Source organism: Bolinopsis microptera, chromosome 13 (assembly GCF_026151205.1).
Source record: "Bolinopsis microptera isolate Bmic1 chromosome 13, MBARI_Bmic_1.0, whole genome shotgun sequence".
NCBI classification, from domain to species: Eukaryota; Metazoa; Ctenophora; class Tentaculata; order Lobata; family Bolinopsidae; genus Bolinopsis; species Bolinopsis microptera.
The window spans coordinates 9024837-9044096 of record NC_087084.1 but is presented as its reverse complement, the minus strand read 5'-3'; the positions used below and the strand labels follow the sequence as shown (position 1 = coordinate 9044096).

At 40.0% G+C, this 19260-nt stretch overlaps 1 protein-coding gene and 1 long non-coding RNA gene across 2 annotated transcripts in view; both read right to left on the bottom strand.

Moving 5' to 3' along the window:
• LOC134824693 (uncharacterized) overlaps positions 1-19260 on the bottom strand; it is a 65678-nt gene that overhangs the window by 33202 nt on the left and 13216 nt on the right. The window lies entirely within an intron of this gene.
• Positions 5400-18841, bottom strand: LOC134824690 (uncharacterized). Its single transcript, XM_063836662.1, has 10 exons — positions 17473-18841; positions 17137-17289; positions 16938-17018; positions 16613-16823; positions 15855-16495; positions 15653-15703; positions 6468-6607; positions 6147-6303; positions 5887-6030; positions 5400-5775 (listed from the first exon to the last, which is right to left on the bottom strand). Exons 4-10 carry the CDS (start codon positions 16816-16818, stop codon positions 5474-5476), a joined length of 1641 nt encoding a protein of 546 aa, XP_063692732.1. The 5' UTR covers positions 16819-16823; positions 16938-17018; positions 17137-17289; positions 17473-18841; the 3' UTR covers positions 5400-5473.

Here is a 19260-nt window from a genome sequence, read left to right as displayed (position 1 = left end):
TAAAAATAACTCAGTCAAATCTGTGAAGTTTCGGTTCAGAAAATTTTATCTTCAATATTTGAAAATCTTAAATTTGATCCTTCGAACAGCTGTTGAGCAATGAAACGCAAACATAATCTTAGCAAAATGAATATATTTCTTTTATCTTCAGCATTTAATCAGTCACATAATCTGAGAATATCAATGGTTAGTTTGAAAATGTCAAAAATTCTCATCAAAAATGTAGTAAATTCTCAAAAAATTATTAATTTAGCATCTCGTCAAAATGGAATAGTTTAAAATCGGAACAAAATTAATGGCATATACTATAATAATGTGGAGTCTGCAGTAGTTCATTAGATCAAAAAGACGCAATTCAAAAATTGATAGACTGCATATATAAACAAAAAATGGACGATTTAAAAATAAAATTCGGGACACCATGAAAAATTAGCTTCCAGAAACGGAATTCACATTGTTCAGGCCAAACGGATAAAGTGTCTTCAATTTGTTAATATAAAACTGTTCTGACTTTCTAATATTATCTGGGGATGTAGAACACAAAATATCAAAATGGAAACTTTCATTGAAATCAGATCTCTCCCTCAAATTATGAACTGAAAAAAGATGTGCCCCTAAAACATTCTCGTCATCAAAATCTCTGTGGCTCTCAACATTCCCCTTACTACTCGCCTCTAAAATCTCATAATATTTACTGCGATGACCATTCACACGTTGGCTGAGGCTGGTGACTGTTTTTCCCACGTATACGTTATTAACAGTACAAAGTTTGCACGTCGCGCCGTACACAATGTTGCGTGTCTTACAGTTACCACCTTGAGTTCTGACTGAGTGTCCATTATTGGAGACCATGGAATTGCCACTAACAAGGTGACAAGTTTGGCAGGGTCTGCCTTTCTTCTTCTCACCAGGTTTGGTGCATGGGTCAGTTGTTCTTGACTCTGAACCTAAGGCAAGCTTCTTTCTCTTGAATAAAGTGTCCTTTAAGTTAGGGGCTCGCCTGGTCACCACTTGGAGTTAAGGGATCCTCTCAGGGTTCTCACTGCTCCATGTACGGCTATTTGAGATGATGTTACTGGCCTCTTTAGCCTTTTCCTTGGTTTCCTCATAGCCCGCACCGAATGTAACAATCCATGGTGTGAAAGAAGGGGGACCCTGATCTTTGCCTTGTACTGTAAAGTTCTTGGTATCGATCTGACATCACTGATGACCTCTCTCACCATATCAGTAGGATATGAAGACCGCTCAAAAAACAACTGAAGCTCTGCCAATCTCTCATCCAGCAAGACGTCATCATTGATTATCCTTCTGTATCGAAGTGCCTGTGAGAAGACTATACTCCGGAAGGTATGTCGTGGATGGAAACTTGAGAATTCAAGATACCTGTTGGCGTCAGTAGGTTTCCTAAACAGATCTGTTGTGAGTCTCCCTCCAACAAACTTGTACTGAATGTCCAGGAACTGAGTGAACTCCGTCATTGGTTTCACTTCGTATGTAATATCTAAGCCATAGTTATCAACCATCTTACTGCGTAATGACCCTACCCATTCTTCAAAACCAATCATAGAACCTCTCCACATACCTTGGCCCGAAATATCATCCACAAACCGATCAAGGTTCTTGAGCTCCTCTGGTCTAACAACCGGGTCGTAAACCAGACTCTTTAGGACAAAGAACAAAGCAATGTTACCGCAATCCACTGAATTGATACCTCCAGTGGGTACACCATTAACGACCTCATACCAGTTGTCTGCATTCTTCAAGACTGCCGAATCAAAACTAAGCCGTATCAGTCCCTTCAGCCAAGTCCTGAACTCCTCAGACCAATCTGGTCTACACGATTCCATAGCATCATCTAAGGCTGACATCACCAAGCTATGTTGCAGAGAATCGTACAGAGAAACAATATCTATACTGAAGCTGATCCAAGTATCGACTACTTGTCCGGAAGCTGCCAATTGCTCGAGTTTTATGAGAGCTGCAGTTGAATCTTTAACAAGATCTATAAGTAGTATATGATGCATTTTTCAATAGCCATTTTGGGAAAAAGTGGGGCACACATAATGAAAGTAAGCATATTACGTAATGTTACCGGCGGCGTCCTTGTAACTAGTGTGATATCATGTTCCATGTGGAAACTATACTGGATGTAACTTGATTATTACGTCATGTTCATTGCTCACGGTACAAATTTGTGATCTTATCGTGTAACGATCTTACCAGATTAGAGTGGGTCAAAGTGAAGTTATAATGTGCCACCTGCAGCACGCTATCCTTGTCCTATAGATCACTTGAGTGACTCATTTAATCGTTTCTAGTGATTAATTTCCACAATCTATCAATATAACTAGCTGACTGATGTTGTTGAAAAATAAAACAAATGATTCGTAACTGGTTAGAAAAATAAATGAAAATGAATAAGTTTTTACGAATAGCATTAGCTGAATATTATTTACACGATACACATCCAAAAATAAGTTTTGACAGAATTAAATTAAGGTCTTAGTTTAAATCTATAAATATCAAATCGTACGCACACAATTCTTTCCACTGTCCATTTTGTTGATGGTCTGTGTAGTCGAGCATAGTCAAAGGCGTCTTGTTGCTCAATATCCTCAATAAATTGTCTATAATCAGACGGAGTTTCTAATAATCGAGGGAGTGTAAACAGCATCGTGTTGTTTGACGGATGAAAGAACTTTAGTTCATCTGTAGTCCTGTCCTTGAGAATAAATCCAAACGCCACATTAACTTTGAACTTCTCGTTGTATTTTGCAACAACTTCTTCAGCTTTTCTTAAGATCGCACTATTATCCATGGTGAGTATAGGAAAATGGTAAACATCTTTCAATCGACCCTGTCTCACACTCGTTTTAATTGTGTTGTTCCAACTCCTTTTGTAAATATCCTGATATTCTCCAGGAATTTGTGCAAGTGTGGAACGGTCCATAACTAATAATATTGACAGCAGAAGATAAATTTTGAAAAGCAGTTCTCCCAGATGCTTTTATAGTCTTTGTTCCGGAGGTCAATTTTATTCATTAATTTCAGTCACTTTGATCCTCAGATTGTGAAATGGAATGATTATCTAGCGTGCTTTCTAATTCTGACGGATCAATTTCACTACTATTAGAATCCGATGAGTACTGTTCTTCTTCCTTGTCTGATGCCGTTTCAGATTCTGACTGATCAGTCATAGAGTTATTGTCATCAGGGTCCGATTTCTCTTCTTCATTTACAGATTTTATTTCCTGTTTCTCAGAATCAGATGGCTCATATAATTCATCAAGATCAGTTTTCATCCGGTCAAACATGTTCACGAGATGATTAAAATTTTCGTGTATCATTGCTTTTGCCGTTAACTTCGAAGCATTAGATATTTCATTTAGCAGCTGGATTTCCTCCTCACTCAGTTTACTTAGATCTACCGTTTTCAGTATTAACTTGAGGACGTTACGGAGTTTAGTAATATCTGCAGTCACCCCGCCTATATCATTTTCAACAAAGGAGTTCCTTATTTCAATCATACCATCGATAAGATCTTCGGCTGCCAGTTCGTTTAAATCAACGTCAATCTCTTGTCCAACGTTTTTATAGACAATATTATCCATAGTATCTTGAATATCTCTGATATCATTTTTGTTTGATTCTACCGTAAGTTTGAGTATTCTGAGTTCATTTGATGGAAGAATGCTGTCCTCATATCTATCAAAGTGAGTATTATTACTCACACTGTCATTACTTTTCGTCTCCTCATTCATGTTCCGGACAAGTCTGTCTAATTCATCGACAGTCGATTGCAGAATATTTAGGTCTGCTTTCATTAGTACAATGTCCATAACTTTATCCTGTAAATAATCATATCCAGGACCACCTGTTGTGAATTCTTTGGCTGCTGGAAGCTTATTCTTAGTAGCGTAATCAGTACCATACTCGTAGTCGAGTTTCACGGAGTCATTGGGTGAACTGTAGACCTTATCTATATTTCTGCTATCTTTCTGTGACCGGTGATACGAGTATCGGTGGGTGCGAAGACTTTTAGAATTTTTGTACTGCCTTCCACAACTATCACATGAATATGATTTACTACTCATTTTCAAGCTAGATGAAGAACTATTGAATTCATATTAACTGTTAAAAGCCCCTTATATATACCTCTGAGATACCTCTCAGAAACCTCTAACGACAATGAAAGTATTAATTTATCAATGATGAAGGGTATTAATTACGGGTATTGGGTATTATTAATAACGACGGGTTTAATGAGGGGTATTATTATTAATGACAGGTATTATGATTATTATTAGTGACGGTATTAGTGTTAATAATGACGGGTATTATTATTAATGACGGGTATTATTAATAATGACGGGTATTATTGTTATTAATGACGAATATTATTATTATTAATGACGGGTATTATTATTAATGACGGGTATTATTATTAATGACGGGTATTATTATTAATGACGGGTATTATTATTATTAATTACGGGTATTATTATTATTAATGACGGGTATTATTATTATTAATGACGGGTATTATTATTAATGACGGGTATTATTATTAATGACGGGTATCATTATTAATGACGGGTATTATTATTATTAATGACGGGTATTATTATTATTAATGACGGGTATTATTATTATTAATGACGGGTATTATTATTATTAATGACGGGTATTATTATTATTAATGACGGGTATTATTATTATTAATGACGGGTATTATTAATAATGACGGGTATTATTATAAATGACGGGTATTATTATTATTAATGACGGGTATTATTATTATTAATGACGGGTATTATTAATAATGACGGGTATTATTATTAATGACGGGTATTATTAATAATGACGGGTATTATTATCAATGACGGGTATTATTATTATAAGTAACAGTATTGAGTATCATTATTATTAATAATGACGGGTATTACTATTAATGACGGGTATTATTATTAATGACGGGTATTATTATTAATGACGGGTATTATTATTAATGACGGGTATAACCAATGAATACGGAATAATGACGGACATTATTAATAATGACGGGTATTATTATTAATGACGGGTATTATTATTAGTGTCGGGACGGATATTCTTATTAGTGACGGGTATAACCAATGAATACGGAATAATGACGGACATTATTAATAATGACGGGTATTATTATTAATGACGGGTATTATTATTAGTGTCGGGTATTATAATTATTAGTGCTGGGTATTATTATTATTATTAGTGGTGGGTATTATTATTATTATTAGTGACGGGTATTATTATTATTATTTTTATTAATGACGGGTATTATTATTAATGACGGGTATTGTTATTATTAATGACGGTATTAAACATTTTAGTGTACAAAATGAAACAAGTTATGTATTATGAAAAAAGTTTAAAATCCGAAAAAAAACCATGCTAAGTTTTCATCTCAATTAGTCGACAATCACACACCACCTTAAATATCTAAATGAGTCGTGCTAATACCGTTATCTAAAACCTTCCTCTTGACATATAAATGATCAAGTCCCTTTTTGGTGAGTTCGTATGTGTACATGCCCTCACCCTTGTTTACTTGTAATTCTTGTTTCGGGTCTTTGTTGAGAACCTTCAAATAATCTTCTTTGGTCAGGCGGAAATGTCTATTGATACCCTTTGCACTATGTTTATCCTTGTCGGGAGACTCGTTATGGAAGCAGTAATAAGTTTTGGCAGCCAAGCCGACAAACCCGTCACCTTCCCATTCCATCTTGAATAATCCTGAAATAGAATTCGGTACAACAAACTGAAGACGACGTCTTTTATTACAATAATTGTCCATGTACTTGAGTAACATAAATATAACTTTTAATGATTGTGTTACTCTGTTACCTGGGGTTCTTAGATCGTATGCCGCATTGGATTTGCTGTCAATCCGTGGAAACCACTCTTTTTTAGCTTCCTCCCATTCTTGTGTCATTTCAGGCTTTACAACACTGTCTAAATCCATTCCACTGACGGCAAGATACAAACTGTCTGAGGATAGTTTGAGATTTTACATTTTAATATCCTATGTAGATATATTAGACCTATTTTAGATTCTATTTTCAATTATCTCACAATGAGTCAGGCTATGTCTGTTACAATTAAACCTGTATCCATCTCTAAAACACAGTAGTCTTGTCTGTCAACGAATCGATCAACAACATCGTAGTAAAAGCTAAGCATTCGCATCTTAGCATACTGATATACGAAGAAGCCTAACTGGATCGGTAGGTCATGTTTGATAGACTTCTTTTTTAGCGTTATCTGGTAATGGTATAAGATATTACGTGTTTCAAACTTTGAAAGCTAGCACTCCCATATCTTAAATTTCTGATATGAAGTCAATACGTTAAATTTAATTTCTTACTATTAATTCTTACTATTAAATCTTACTATTTCTTACTATTTCTTACTATTAAAAAAAATACCTCGAACGTTTCTTCACCACACTCCTCAAATGAACTGAAGAAGGGATCATTGATAGCTTTTGACGCTTTCTCGATTCCACAAAACTTGACCGCAGTGTGCTTTGATTTGTCCATGATCGAATGTCCATAGACACTGTTACCTACGAAAGTGGTAGGATAGTTGTCGCGGATTTATTTTCTATTAATTCGCTAAAATTCGTCAATCTTACTATATATTTTTTTTTTTTTTTTTTTTTTTTTTTTCAAAATAAAATGATCATTACAATAAACATTGTGTCGGATCTAAATTTAAAAAATAAAGATAAAATGAAAGTCAAAAACGAAAAAACCGAAACCTGTCCTGAAAAATGCACGGTTGACGGTTATAGTCTAAAGAGTTTAAAAACCGAGCTATTCTAAAAAGGAATGTTCATGACGCGAACAACCAGTCCTTTGTGTCCATGCCTAAGATCCACACATAAATTCCACACTAAATCAAAAGTGTGAAACGCACACGAAAAATAACACACAGTCGGATCCATGTTTCGCATGTTGAGTCCGTGAGTCATGTTGTAGGTCCTTCCTTTTCTTTTCTGTCACTCGGGGGGAACCTCCGCTTGTTCACTTTACTCAAGAATCTGGCAGTTTCTCTGATCAATAGGATATCCTTGAAGAGGTCGGCAAAGGTCTCCGCTCCAGAGGTGATCATGGTTCTCGCCTGCTGACCTATGTTTCGCCTCAGGTCGTCGTAAAGCGAACAATCCGTGAGAACGTGTTTCTCATCTTCAATGATCGGCTCAAACATTGGTAGTTCGGCAAGTATACCGACAGCTTCAAGGTCTGATGAAGAACAGTGCTTACAAATGCGACTGAGCGGATTTTCACGGTTGATGGCGTATCTACCGGTCTCGATGTTGAACTTATGAGCACTCATTCTGAACTGCGCCAGCCGCTTCACCTCTTCTCCACTGAGCTGCAGGTTCAGGTACGCTTCAGCTGTAAATTCACTTTTGATAGTGTTGTAGAAACTGAGCTTCCGGTTGTTTTGCCGCTCATCGTTCCAACAGTTAATAAAAGTACTACGTAGTGCTGTTTTGAATTGGTTGGGGTAGGTCAACCTGCGAGATGATACTGACTGAAGGCTTTGTCGGAGATCTTCTATACCTTTGTACCATGGCAGATTGAGTGTGCGTTGTTCTATGAACGCCTGTCTGGCTAGACTTGTGCAACCAGCTCTGTCCATTTGCTCAAGTCGGTTGAAATACCCAAATACTTGCTTTGATGCCTTTATCACTAGGGGGCAGCGGCCTGTATCACCCCATACACTCGCATTTGAGGTTTTTCTGCCCACTCCTAAGGTCCACTTGAGGAATGAGAGATGAAGCTTTTCGAGAGGATCTCTTGCAGTCTCCTTCAGGAGAGATTTGGTGTTGATATTATCTTGATAGTTTCTGACAAAGAGAGTCTCTGGGAGCCACACCTGACATCCGTATGTCACAATCGGTACCACAAGCGCGTCGAATAGCTTGAATACGATTGTTCGCCTGAAGTGTCTTAAGTCAATACTGCTTTTTAGCGCGAAGTAGCTTCTAAGACCTTTTTGCTTCAGTTTGTTCTGTGCTACTGCTGAAGAACCGTTGAGGGTAAAGGTTATCCCGAGGTAGCAATATTCTCGAACTGATGTGATGTTGGTTTCGCCGAGTTGGAATGTCAGACTCTCTTTAAGGAGCCTCCCGGAACGGTTGAACACCATCACTGCCGTTTTTCCGATGTTAACGGTTAGTCCCCATTCGATACAGTAACTGTGTAAAACGTTTAGAAGTTTCTGTAGTCCAGTATGGTCAAGGGCAAGAAGTATAAGATCATCAGCCCAGAGGAGATGAGTGATATTAACATTATTCAGTTCAGGGACGTTGACTTCCTCAGCGTTATCCAGATCTAGGGAGAGTTGGTGGATGAAACACTTGAACAGCTCAGGAGACATCGGGTGACCTTGCTCAGTCCCACAGTGAATGTCGATTGTCTCTGACAATCTGTTCAACAGTTTGATTTTTGCTGAGGAATGTGAATACATCTGCTCGATACATTGAAAGTATCGACCTCTTACTCCTAGCTCCCAGAGTTTATAGAGCATGGCATCTCGGCACACAGAGTCGAACGCCTTCGCGTAGTCGACGAAGCATCCATATAGCCTCTTTTTCCGTTGCGTTACATACTTTTGGATGCAAGTTGAGAGTGTTAGTATGTGGTCACTCGTCTGTGCTTTTTTACAGAACCCTAGCTGGTTTATGGTGTCTGGACAGTTCAGTGACCGGAATGTGAGTAGGCGCTGTAATAAGATAGTTGAAAACAGCTTCCCAACATTGCTCGCCACGGCTATCGCCCGGTAGTTGTTCGGATCGTATACACTCCCCTTTTTGTGCAAGGGGGTAACTAGAGAGGTCGTCCATGGATATTCCCCGAGTTTCAAACAGTGGTTGAAAAGGTTGAGAACAGCTGACAGCATTGGTTCATCTGACGAAATGAGGAACTCATTCAGGATTTTATCTTCGGCGATGGCTTTCCCTTTCTTAAGGCCTTTGATGGCGGTCCGAAGTTCCTCTATTTCGATATCTTTGTCCAGAACTTCCACGAGTTCATGAACACGAAGTTCAGTCTTTCTGCGTTCCGTGAAGTCAGCAGTTTCTTCATTCGGGGTGGAAGGTTTTGAGTACAGCTCTTTGAAGAATTTACAGAAGTTCATCATATCGAAAACGTCCAGCTTTGAGCCATTTGAGGAGAAGCTTTTAAGTTTCTTAAAGCGACTCCAGTTTATGTCGCGCCCCTCGTCAACATCACGACAAAGAGATTCCACGAACTTGGCCTTCTTCTGTCTCACGAGCTTTCGGTATTCGCGGCGTTTGTTGTAGTAGCTGTCTCTCAGTTCTTTATCAAGAGGACTTTTACCGTATGTTTTAGCTAATCGATTTAGTTCACGTTTTTCGATGATGCAGGCAATATCAAACCATGGAGACTTCGGTTTTGCCCTTTTGTATCCCCGAGTTTTCCTATTGAGGGGTTTTTGTTTATGTTTTCTAGGTCTTGGTAGGGCCTGATCAGCCATATCACGATAAATGCCGACGATGTTTTCATTGAGCTTAATGACATCCTCCTTTTTTACGCAAACAGCTTCAACCAGTTCCGCGATTCTGCTTGCAAACTGGGGTTCTTTTTGGACATCTAGGAACTGCTGTTTATTCTCTGAAGCATTCTCGTCCCATTTGTGTTTTATTGGGGCTGGCTGGAGTGAGGATAGAATTTCGTCCGGATCAATTATATAATTATGACTCAGTTTCAGTGTGCATAAGCATGGGCGGTGGTCTGAGAATTTCGTAAGATCTAAGACCTTAAGACTTTGCACCGATTCCCTTAGCATGGGGGATGCTGTTACGTAGTCTACAACGCTGTGTCCATTGTAATTAATTGAGGTGGGTTCCCCGAAGATGTCTCCTAGTGTATCACCATTAAGAATGCTAAGGTTCAGACTGGATATGAAGTCCAGAAAGAGTTTTCCCCTTGGGTTTATCACAGAGTCTTTGCTTGATCTTGTTGATTTTTCTGGAAAGCTTGCGATCGTTGAGAAAGCCTCGATGTCAGCTGGAGGTTCATCATCAAAGTTAAAGTTGAGGTCCCCTGTTCTTGCATTGAAGTCTCCTAGAACCAGTTTCTCGCCGAGATCTGTGTTTTCAGCAACAAAGTCAATAATGGATTCGAGTGTTGACTGGGATGGTCCACCATTGCTGTTTTTCAGTCTCTTTTTGTAGGATGACTGCTCTGGGGAGTCGTATACGTTGATTATTGTGAACTTGAGAGTATCATCAGTGGCGGGGCAAAAAGTCACCGCTTGAATATCTGGATGGGAGCTTTTTACGGGCTTGAAGTCTCCTGACAGGGATCGATGGACCCCCACACATAGCCCACCGGAGCGCGAGCCGGTTCTAAGGCTATTGTAGCATTTGAAGTTTGGAAGGTGGAACTCAGCCTTCGTTTCCTGCAGGCAGAATATGTTACACCCAATGAGAAGTTTGACGAAGTCCTCATCATCGGCCTTGGGGCCCTCTTTGAAGGACATTGCGTCATGAATGTTCCACGACAAGATCCTCATAAGGTCTTGTTGGTGGCTCGTAGTCCTATCAGGTATAGAATTAATCATTGCGCTTCCTTTTCGGTTTGTATCCAGTTTCGTCCTCGTAATTCCCGTGACTGGTCTCCATGTCTACAGTTCTATAAAGAGAATCACGAAACTTCAGCCAGGTTTTCCGTTGGCCTCTTTCTGAGAGGAACAGTTCTACGCCATTTTTTCCTGTCCCTTTGTTTATGAATCCACCGAGATTACGATTACACGATGTAAAGACACGGTTTCGGTATTTTTGTCCTGATCTGAGGTTGCTCACAAAAGTTGACAGCAAGCCATTAAAGGATTCAATCTCCTCGGTCAGACGAGGGTAGCCAGGGATTGGGATGATCGCTGATAGGCAGAGTTTAGCCGTTGTCGATTCGAGGATGTTGTAGACCATCTGTTTATATTTACCGAAAAGATCGTCAGCAGAAAGTTTGAGCCAGAATAGGTCTTGAAATCCTGTATGCACGAACACGACATCTGGTTTTGTGTTTCGCACTTTTGATACGAGGCCTCCTTTCGAAATGATATCGTCGACCGAGAAGGCTCGATATGTGCTGATCTCAAAACGACTGCTAAATTTGGTCCCGTCAAATTTGTTGAAAAAATCATCGTGAACAAGGAGACATTTTCGGTTCGACCGCTGGGTCGGATGTGATCTTCCTCTTGGTGTTTCTGGGCTGGTCTGGGCATTCTCCTTTGGTGATTTTTGTGCTGGCTCCTTGTGGCTTAGGTTGTTAGCAGATACGGTTTCTCCATGAGTGCTATTTACTGTTGCCACATGGCTAGTTGGGATAGAATCTCCTGTATTTTCAGTTTGATCTATTCCTGGAGTCTTATCCTTATCAAGATCGGTTTTCTCGGAGGGGGGCTGTGATCGACTACTTCCTTCTGGTTCATGTTGTCGGCATTGGCCATTGGTATCGTTGGCTGTTGAAGTTGTGGCTTCTTCCCGGTCCTCCTTCTTGTTTGATGGTTTCCTAGGTCGTTTAGTACCCAGTGGTGATGGGGCTGTCTCACATGAAAGCCTCGTGTCATGGCTTCCTAGAACCTTGATATTCTGTTGTTTTTTGTTCTGTCACTGCAGTGATTGCTTGAGGTCTGGTTATGATCTCTTGTCGAGTTGTCATGTTTAGATGGACCTCCTGACTTGCCTCTAGTAGGAGCTAGATGAGCACTAAGGCGCCGAGGGGAATACAGCTGGTTGTTTTCAAATCTAGCGGAGGAACCAGGGATACTAGGAATAGGTATACTCTGCACTTCAACCTCATCCTCAGGAGGGATCATGTACGCAGACTCCTCTATGACTTCACTTTTAGATCCTATTCCCTCGATAACAAATTGTTCTTCCTCGATGAAAACCTGCTTGCTTCCTTTTGTTGTTGTTCGGCGGTTGTCAATCAAACATTTCATATCATTATTAAAGTGTTTAATTGAGTAATTCAGATAGTCGTAGCCATGGGTTTGTTTCAGCATTGTTGCGCAAATATCGGCATCAGTGACCCTCTCTAATTCGTGAAGAAGACGGTCATAGTTTTTCACTAAGGCATCCACATCCGCCTGTCGTCTGAGATCCGTATATCCAAGGTGGATAAAGATCGCCTCAGGTTTTGTATCCATAATGGTGTTGCAGATGTTGTTAAGGTTTTTTCGGGAGGAAATTGTTCTGAGCGAATTGACCTGAATGCATTCTATGTCGAAGAATGGGGTCAACTTCTTTTCATTGACTATGATGTTTGGGCAATCGTGCAAAATGATACACTTGTTTTTCTTGGGACGAGTAGAATTAACTCTACTTCTTAACGGGAGAGCAGTTAGCGTCGAAGTCTTGATGATTGGTATGGCACGAGATAAAAGCTCCGGCGATTTGTTTTCGTCAAAGATTTCAGTCATCTCGCTGACTTCGATTTCTTCCTCGTTGAAAATGACTTCGGTGGTTTCGAGATTCACTTCGGCTTCTCCGATCACGGTTTCGCCTGGGTTGTCGTCGATTTCTTCATCAACTACTTTAACCAACTTCTTTTTTGGCTTTTCATGCCGAGGCTTACAGTAGGCATGGTCATGTTTGATGGAACTTTCCTGAAGGTGTGTCTGCCAGCTGTTTTTCCTTAACGTCTTAGTTTGTTGCCAAAGAACAGCGAGAAAGCAAAAGATCTGGGCGAATTTGCTATCGCAGTCTTTACATCTGAAACCCTCAACATTCTCTGAGTCTGGAGTAGGAAATCTCAATTCGAGGTTGGTATGTGAAACTGTTGGCTCTATTACCATCTGTTCAGTGCACGCCTGGTCCTGAGGGGATGGCAGCTCAACTGGTTGGTTCCTATGCTCAACGAGTTCATTGAGTGTTTCTTGCTGGATCTTGAGTGCCTCTAAAAGAGAGTTTACCTTCTGTTTTAGTTCGCGGATTTCTTGCTTTACATCCGGGCTTGTATTAAGGTCGGACTCTTGCCTCTGGCGAAGAGTTTTCAAAAGAACTTCGTGGCTGGTTGCTGATTCCTGGAGCTTGAGAAGTCCGTCTTCAAGTGTCTTTAGTGGCTTTTCAAACCCGCTTACGGGTGTTGCGGTAGATGCAGAGACGTTTTTAGCTGCAGCTGGCCCTGGGTTACTTATAGCCGTATTCTTCTTTTCCTTTTTAGGTTTCTTTTGGGCTGGATCTACGGGCGTCTTGTCACTGGAATCGGGTTCGTTCGTGGTTTTGGGGATGTTCCTGATCTCGTCGCTGAGGTCATTGGTACCGTCTTTTGTCACTTCAGCTGCTACGACAGGTGAGGCACCAGACCTAACTGATTGGTGTCCCTCCTCGCTTGGTGGCTGATAACCTGTGTTCTCAATAGCTTCACAGATCTCTTCTACCGATGCTGGGTTCTTAGTATCCAGGAATGATTTTCCTGTGTTACGTCTAGCCTTTTTCTTTTTGCCTTTGATTCGGCTTTTTTCCAGCTTGAAATCTTCACGGCGATCAAGCATATTGACTGAAGTAAAGTTTTCGATGAGGTAAGACTGCAGAAGAGTTTTCCTGGCCTTAGCAGTTCTTGGTCTGGTTAACCCTATTCTATCCAGCTCTTCGCAGACAGCATTATCGTTAAGTTTTTTTGTGATGTTTTCGATCACGAGAGGAGGAAGTTGTTGTTTGTTTTCTGAAACCAGAGTCAAATGTTTTGAAAGGATCTGCCTGTTCTTTTCTGCAGTATGACTTGGTTTAAGTTCACAAGCTTTAACCCAGCTGATTAGCGGTTTAGCGTTTAGCTTTTCAACAACATCTTCCAGGTTTGGTGCGCTAATGAATTTATTGATGGGCCTTTCTTCCCCGACCGTTTCTTTATCAAGATTTTTGGTCGTATCATTGTTGGCCTTCTTCTTGCCGCGAGATAAATCTGTATCATCGGAGCACTTGATTTTGATATGGACATTTGTGTCAGTTTCTCCGTCGACTTTCTTCTCGTCACCGGTAATTTCAGCTGTGATTTCGGAGATCTTCGCTTCACTCATATTCTCGGGAGAAATCTCCTCACCAGTTAGCTTTAACGGTTCAGATGACCCTTCATCATCGTCTTTCTTGACCGATGGTTCATGGGGCTCTGCTTTTTTACCATCTAATTCATGGGGCTTCAGTTTATGGGGCTCCACATTTACCCCATCTGGGCTCTTGTTGGACAAGTTGAAGCCTCGAGCTGTGACTTCAGAAATCGTTACTTCACTCGCATTCTCGGGAGATATCTCCTCGTCAGTTTGCATTGAAGGTTCAGATAGTCCTTCTTCGTTGTCTTTCTCAGTGCTTGGTTCACTTTTGTCTATAACAGGTATTTTATTACTTGCACATTCAGTTCCTTCCTCATTGGTGATGATCTCTGGGGCTGCAGTGTTTTTGGTTGGCGGTGAGTCTAGCCCAGGAACACTTTTTTCGGAATTGCAGTTTCCGATATGAATCTCTTTAACCGGTTCCACAAACTGATCTGTTTGAATATAACACGGTGAGATTAAGACGTGAGGATCTTGGAGATGGGTACCCTCACTGGCTAGACTGATGTCAAAGTGCTGCAGGGTACTTGGGAAGATCGTTAGAAGGGAAAAGTTCTCGAGTTGCACATCGCAAATATTTGTCCGAAATGGGTCACGTTTCTTAGGGATAACGTCAACATTTCGACATGTTTTGCCTAGATGGAGGAGAATGATGGGTTGCCCATTTTTCTCATTGAGGGTTTCAAGAGAGAACTTTTTAGTCCGATCTGGTAAAACAGTGATCTTCAGTCCATTGAAAGAAGGCTTTGATGGTAGGAAACGAGCAGAATGGTTAATCATTCTACCGAGGAGGTATATCAGACACTTTCTTTGATCGATCGGGGATGGCGACTGACCAAACTTTTGCGTCTTCGAGACGGCCTCTACCTCCTCCGTGGTCCAAGCAAGGCTCACCGAACTAAATTCTTCAAGCTTTGTACAGTCATTAGGTATGGAGAGTACTTTCTTCACTTCACAGAAGAGTTTCCCTTTATCTATCCTTCCAGTGTCGTGTCTTTCCAGATAATCATGTTCAAGGTGAAAACAGTCTCCTAGTCCGTTACTACTATCGTACAGGCCGGAATCTCTTATTCGAACGCATGTTTCTTTTGGTGTTTGTGGGGAGTCAAAACAGAACGACTCAGACCAGTTCCTTCTTCTTGGTGTTCTCTTGCCAGTCGGAGTCTCATCCAGTTATATATATATATAAAGCGAGACGATATATATGGATATATGGATCCGTGCCATTTTACTGACACCACGGCATCAACTTTAACGCGACTTTCCGCAAAAACCGTAAAAGATATGCAACTGAAACTTTTTTGACTTGGTCAAATGCTTTAATGGCCTTCAAATCAGCATGAAAAAATAAAAAATTGGCCAAGGAATAAGAATTTAAGTGCCCAAAATTTGGACTCCCAAGTGGTGTCAAAAACGCGAATTAAATAGGTAATAATTATTTTAGTCTCTCAGTCTCTCAGTCTTGACACCACTTTAGGGTTAGACGGGTTCCTGCTAGTAAATGTTAAATTAAAGGTAATATTCAAACCTATAAGCTTTGATGTATCACCAATGATCTTTTTAGTGATGTCAGCGTCACCTGAATTGTTTTATCTAAAACAAAAGTTCTCAAGGAGTTAAATAGTTCAATCTGGAAAACACCGTTCATTATAAAGTTTATAATTATTATAAACAGTAGGATGATGTAGCGTAAAAATACTTTATTAAATTCTAAGTGTAATTACACTCACCAGCTCTTCGGTCGTCAGACACTTGATCTCCGAATCGTTTGAAGCACTCCTTCGGATCGAATTGGATGACCTGATATATCTTTGTCACTTTGAGGCCATGCTTTACATACCAAATCAGGAGTGGAGTTATCAAGAGAATTTTGGTCCCAAACATAGATCCAATTAAACATCTCCGATCTCGGAAATTCTGTTTGGATTGAGTCAGATGATCCGTCATGTAAAGTCCAATGTCTGATAAGGATATGGTCGTGTTTTTGAATATTGGTGTCATCTCTGTGAAATGATCTTTCAATTCTTCCGGAACCTCAATATCCACTTCAACTACACCAAACATGCTGCCGTCCATCACCATAGCTAGTATCTGGGACTCTCTCATGTAAACATTCGACTCTCCCGGATACAAGTATTTGTTTTTGAATTCGACAGTTTTCTTCAGATCTTTCCATTCACACTCCCAAATCACCTCTAATCGATACCCCTCATCAGTAATGTAGTCAGATACCTCTCCAGTGGCCTTATAGCGATCGTCAAAGGATCTCCAACCGTTACGAGATTCTTCACGGTCGTGTTGTGGAGACTTAAAACAGGAAAGACACCCATGGAAGAAGCATCCGTGGAATTGAAATACAGTCTTTGATTCTCTGAAAAAAAATAAAATAAAAATTCGTGAGGAATGACGCTGAGAGTTTATAATTGACAACGATTAGACAAATTGGATATCGAAATGAAACAAAGACTTATATTATTTAATGTAAAACCTGGAATAACCATCCACCGGTATTTTTCTGCTCCCTACTCTAAATTCAGTCCCATTGCGTGCATGTTGTATATCAATCCCTCGTGTTGTTTCAAGATAACCCATCCATTCACTGCACGCAGCAGAATGAGGCTTTGGATATTTCTTCTCGAAAAGATCCTCCCGTTTTCTTCGAAGAAACATACCACATGGCATTTGTTGCTGCATACACCCTAATAATTTTTATTCCACATCAATAATAGCTTTTTTAGACTTGATTAACTTAGAAAATTTGACACAATTCTCTGCAAGAAAAAGGGAGAAAAACGAAATACAAGTTCACTTACAGAGGTACAGTGCGTTTGCATCATAGCCCAAAATTCTCCTACACTGCTTTCCTTCGTTGCTATGTCTGATATTTGTGACACCTGTTCAAGAATATATATCATTAGTTAACTATTTCTAGATCAAGTTATCAAATTTAATATTATTTCAATTACTTCCTTGTGTCTAAACGTAAACGTTATCATTATCATTTTCGCTCACCTGCTTCCTGATATCTATCGAAAATGATGGCAGGGCCACCAACATTATTTCCTCTGAAAAGTTCTACCAGATCTGCGTTCCTTTTATTGAATAGGAGAAAATTTTCATCAGGTTTCAAAGTTTTGAACGCAAGCCTCTCTGCAATTCCAGGAACTGAAACCGAAAACATTATAAAATGTATATTTTACGTTCGCAATAGTAAAATAATTCAATTCATAATTTGCTCCAAGAACTTCACCGTGTCGTTATAATATGATATTATTAATTCGTAATTTTTTTATAATTTACAGTACCTATTTTACAGTTTAAATACCTATCTTTTGATTTATTAGTTACCTGAAAATCCGTCTTTGAAAGCGTCAACACCTCGGTCGATGTAGTACTAGTACTTAGACATATTCTTGAGGGCACTTAAAAATGGTTTGACATCTGCATTGTTATAATGGATTAGATAATCCTTCATAGTCCATTTGTTTTCGTAGAACATGTTGCTTACTGTCTCATATCTCAGCTGAGAGATTTGGAACATTTCGTCGGATGTAAGTGGGGTACCTTTCGACGGTTTTCTTCCTATAAGGTTAACTTCATCTGCACCCAAAATTTCCGTCGCAGTGGGTTGAAGTGTGTTGGATCCTTTTAATGAAGAGTAAAAGTCCTGGTAAGATGGGAAGTGATCTGACTCAAGCTTCTTCAAGTCATTAAACCAATCATATGGAAAGAAACCCTTCTGAGCGTTAGCACCGTAGGCGTGAAGGAACTGAGAATAGTCAAACGAAGGTGCGATGTAATACATTACATCAAGAAAACGCAGCTCTTCAGTCACTATTGCCATGTAACTTGTACTTTTCTTTATGACAAACTTAAGTGAGTCTAGATCAATGATAACAGGGATAATAAACTCTTTTAAGATTCTCAAATCATAACTGGCACCGTTAAACGATAGCACAGGCAACTGTGTAATATGCTCCTCAAATCTTTGAAGTGTCCTGTCTGAGCTTATCTGATCAAGATACTTCGAGTACCTTTCACGTAGAATTGCAGATGAAGTTTCACTGATGTTCATGAGGTAATCAACAAACTTCTTCACAAGCTGATTTTGACCTCCCTCACAAGGCAAGATGAAACACTTCGGAGAGGTAAATCCAGGTACATTACTACAGACCGAAACAGACGCAAGCTCATGTTTAGACGTATAGTTTATTTTAGCTGTGTCGTTGATATCTACTTCCTTCTTCAACATACATTCAATATCATAAGTGGCCATGAATGGAAAAGGTCGAAGTTCCAGTGGCACGAAAACTCCCTCCTCCTCAAGAGCCTCAAAAACAGTGGGTCGGAGCTCAAATGTACCGGTACCGTATTTGTGTTTAACACCTGCTTCACAATTTCGAACATGTCTATGGAAGTTCCCCGAGCTCGACCATATCTTATCACACTTTGCACACCTATAGGACTGGGAGTAAATGGCTAAGTTCTTGATAAAAGAAAAGTGCTCGCCGTACAGGTTAAGGTTCAGAGGATTGTCAGACTCCGTGATGGTTCTGAATATCAAATCAGTGTTCCTCTGTTCATCCTGTTCATAAACGTTTATTGCAACTTTGAAGATGCGTGATATTTCCTCTAGTTGATCCAAGGTGACACCTTCAAACTCCTTTATAGAAGCTTTCTCACAAAACAAGTTTTTCAGCTCTTTTGCTTTCCCTTCCAGTCCATCAAGGGGCAGCCCCATGTGAAGACTAAGACTTCGGAAGAAACACAACTTGTCGTTGTAGGCCTTTCCCTTCCTTTTGGTTAAACTTATCAAACCTCTGTTGTTGGCAAGATGCGATGGAAGTTCAACTGGTGACCCAATAGGAGTTCCTGTGAGCTTGTAGACGAAAAATGTAGCATTTGTGACTTTAGCAATGGTCCATTGACTGTTGGGTCTGGATATCGCTGCAATCACTAATCAGGTCCAAACTTTCTAATTTTCTAATGAAGCCAGCAGTGGCGTAACAAAGGGCCCTGCTGACCCCGCTGTGCAGGGGGGCGCCGTCTTAGGGGGGCGCCAAATCGTCGTTTGAATGTGGGACAATTTCGAAAACTTAACTAAAGTACTAGCAAAACTGCGCGTTTTGCTCTAGA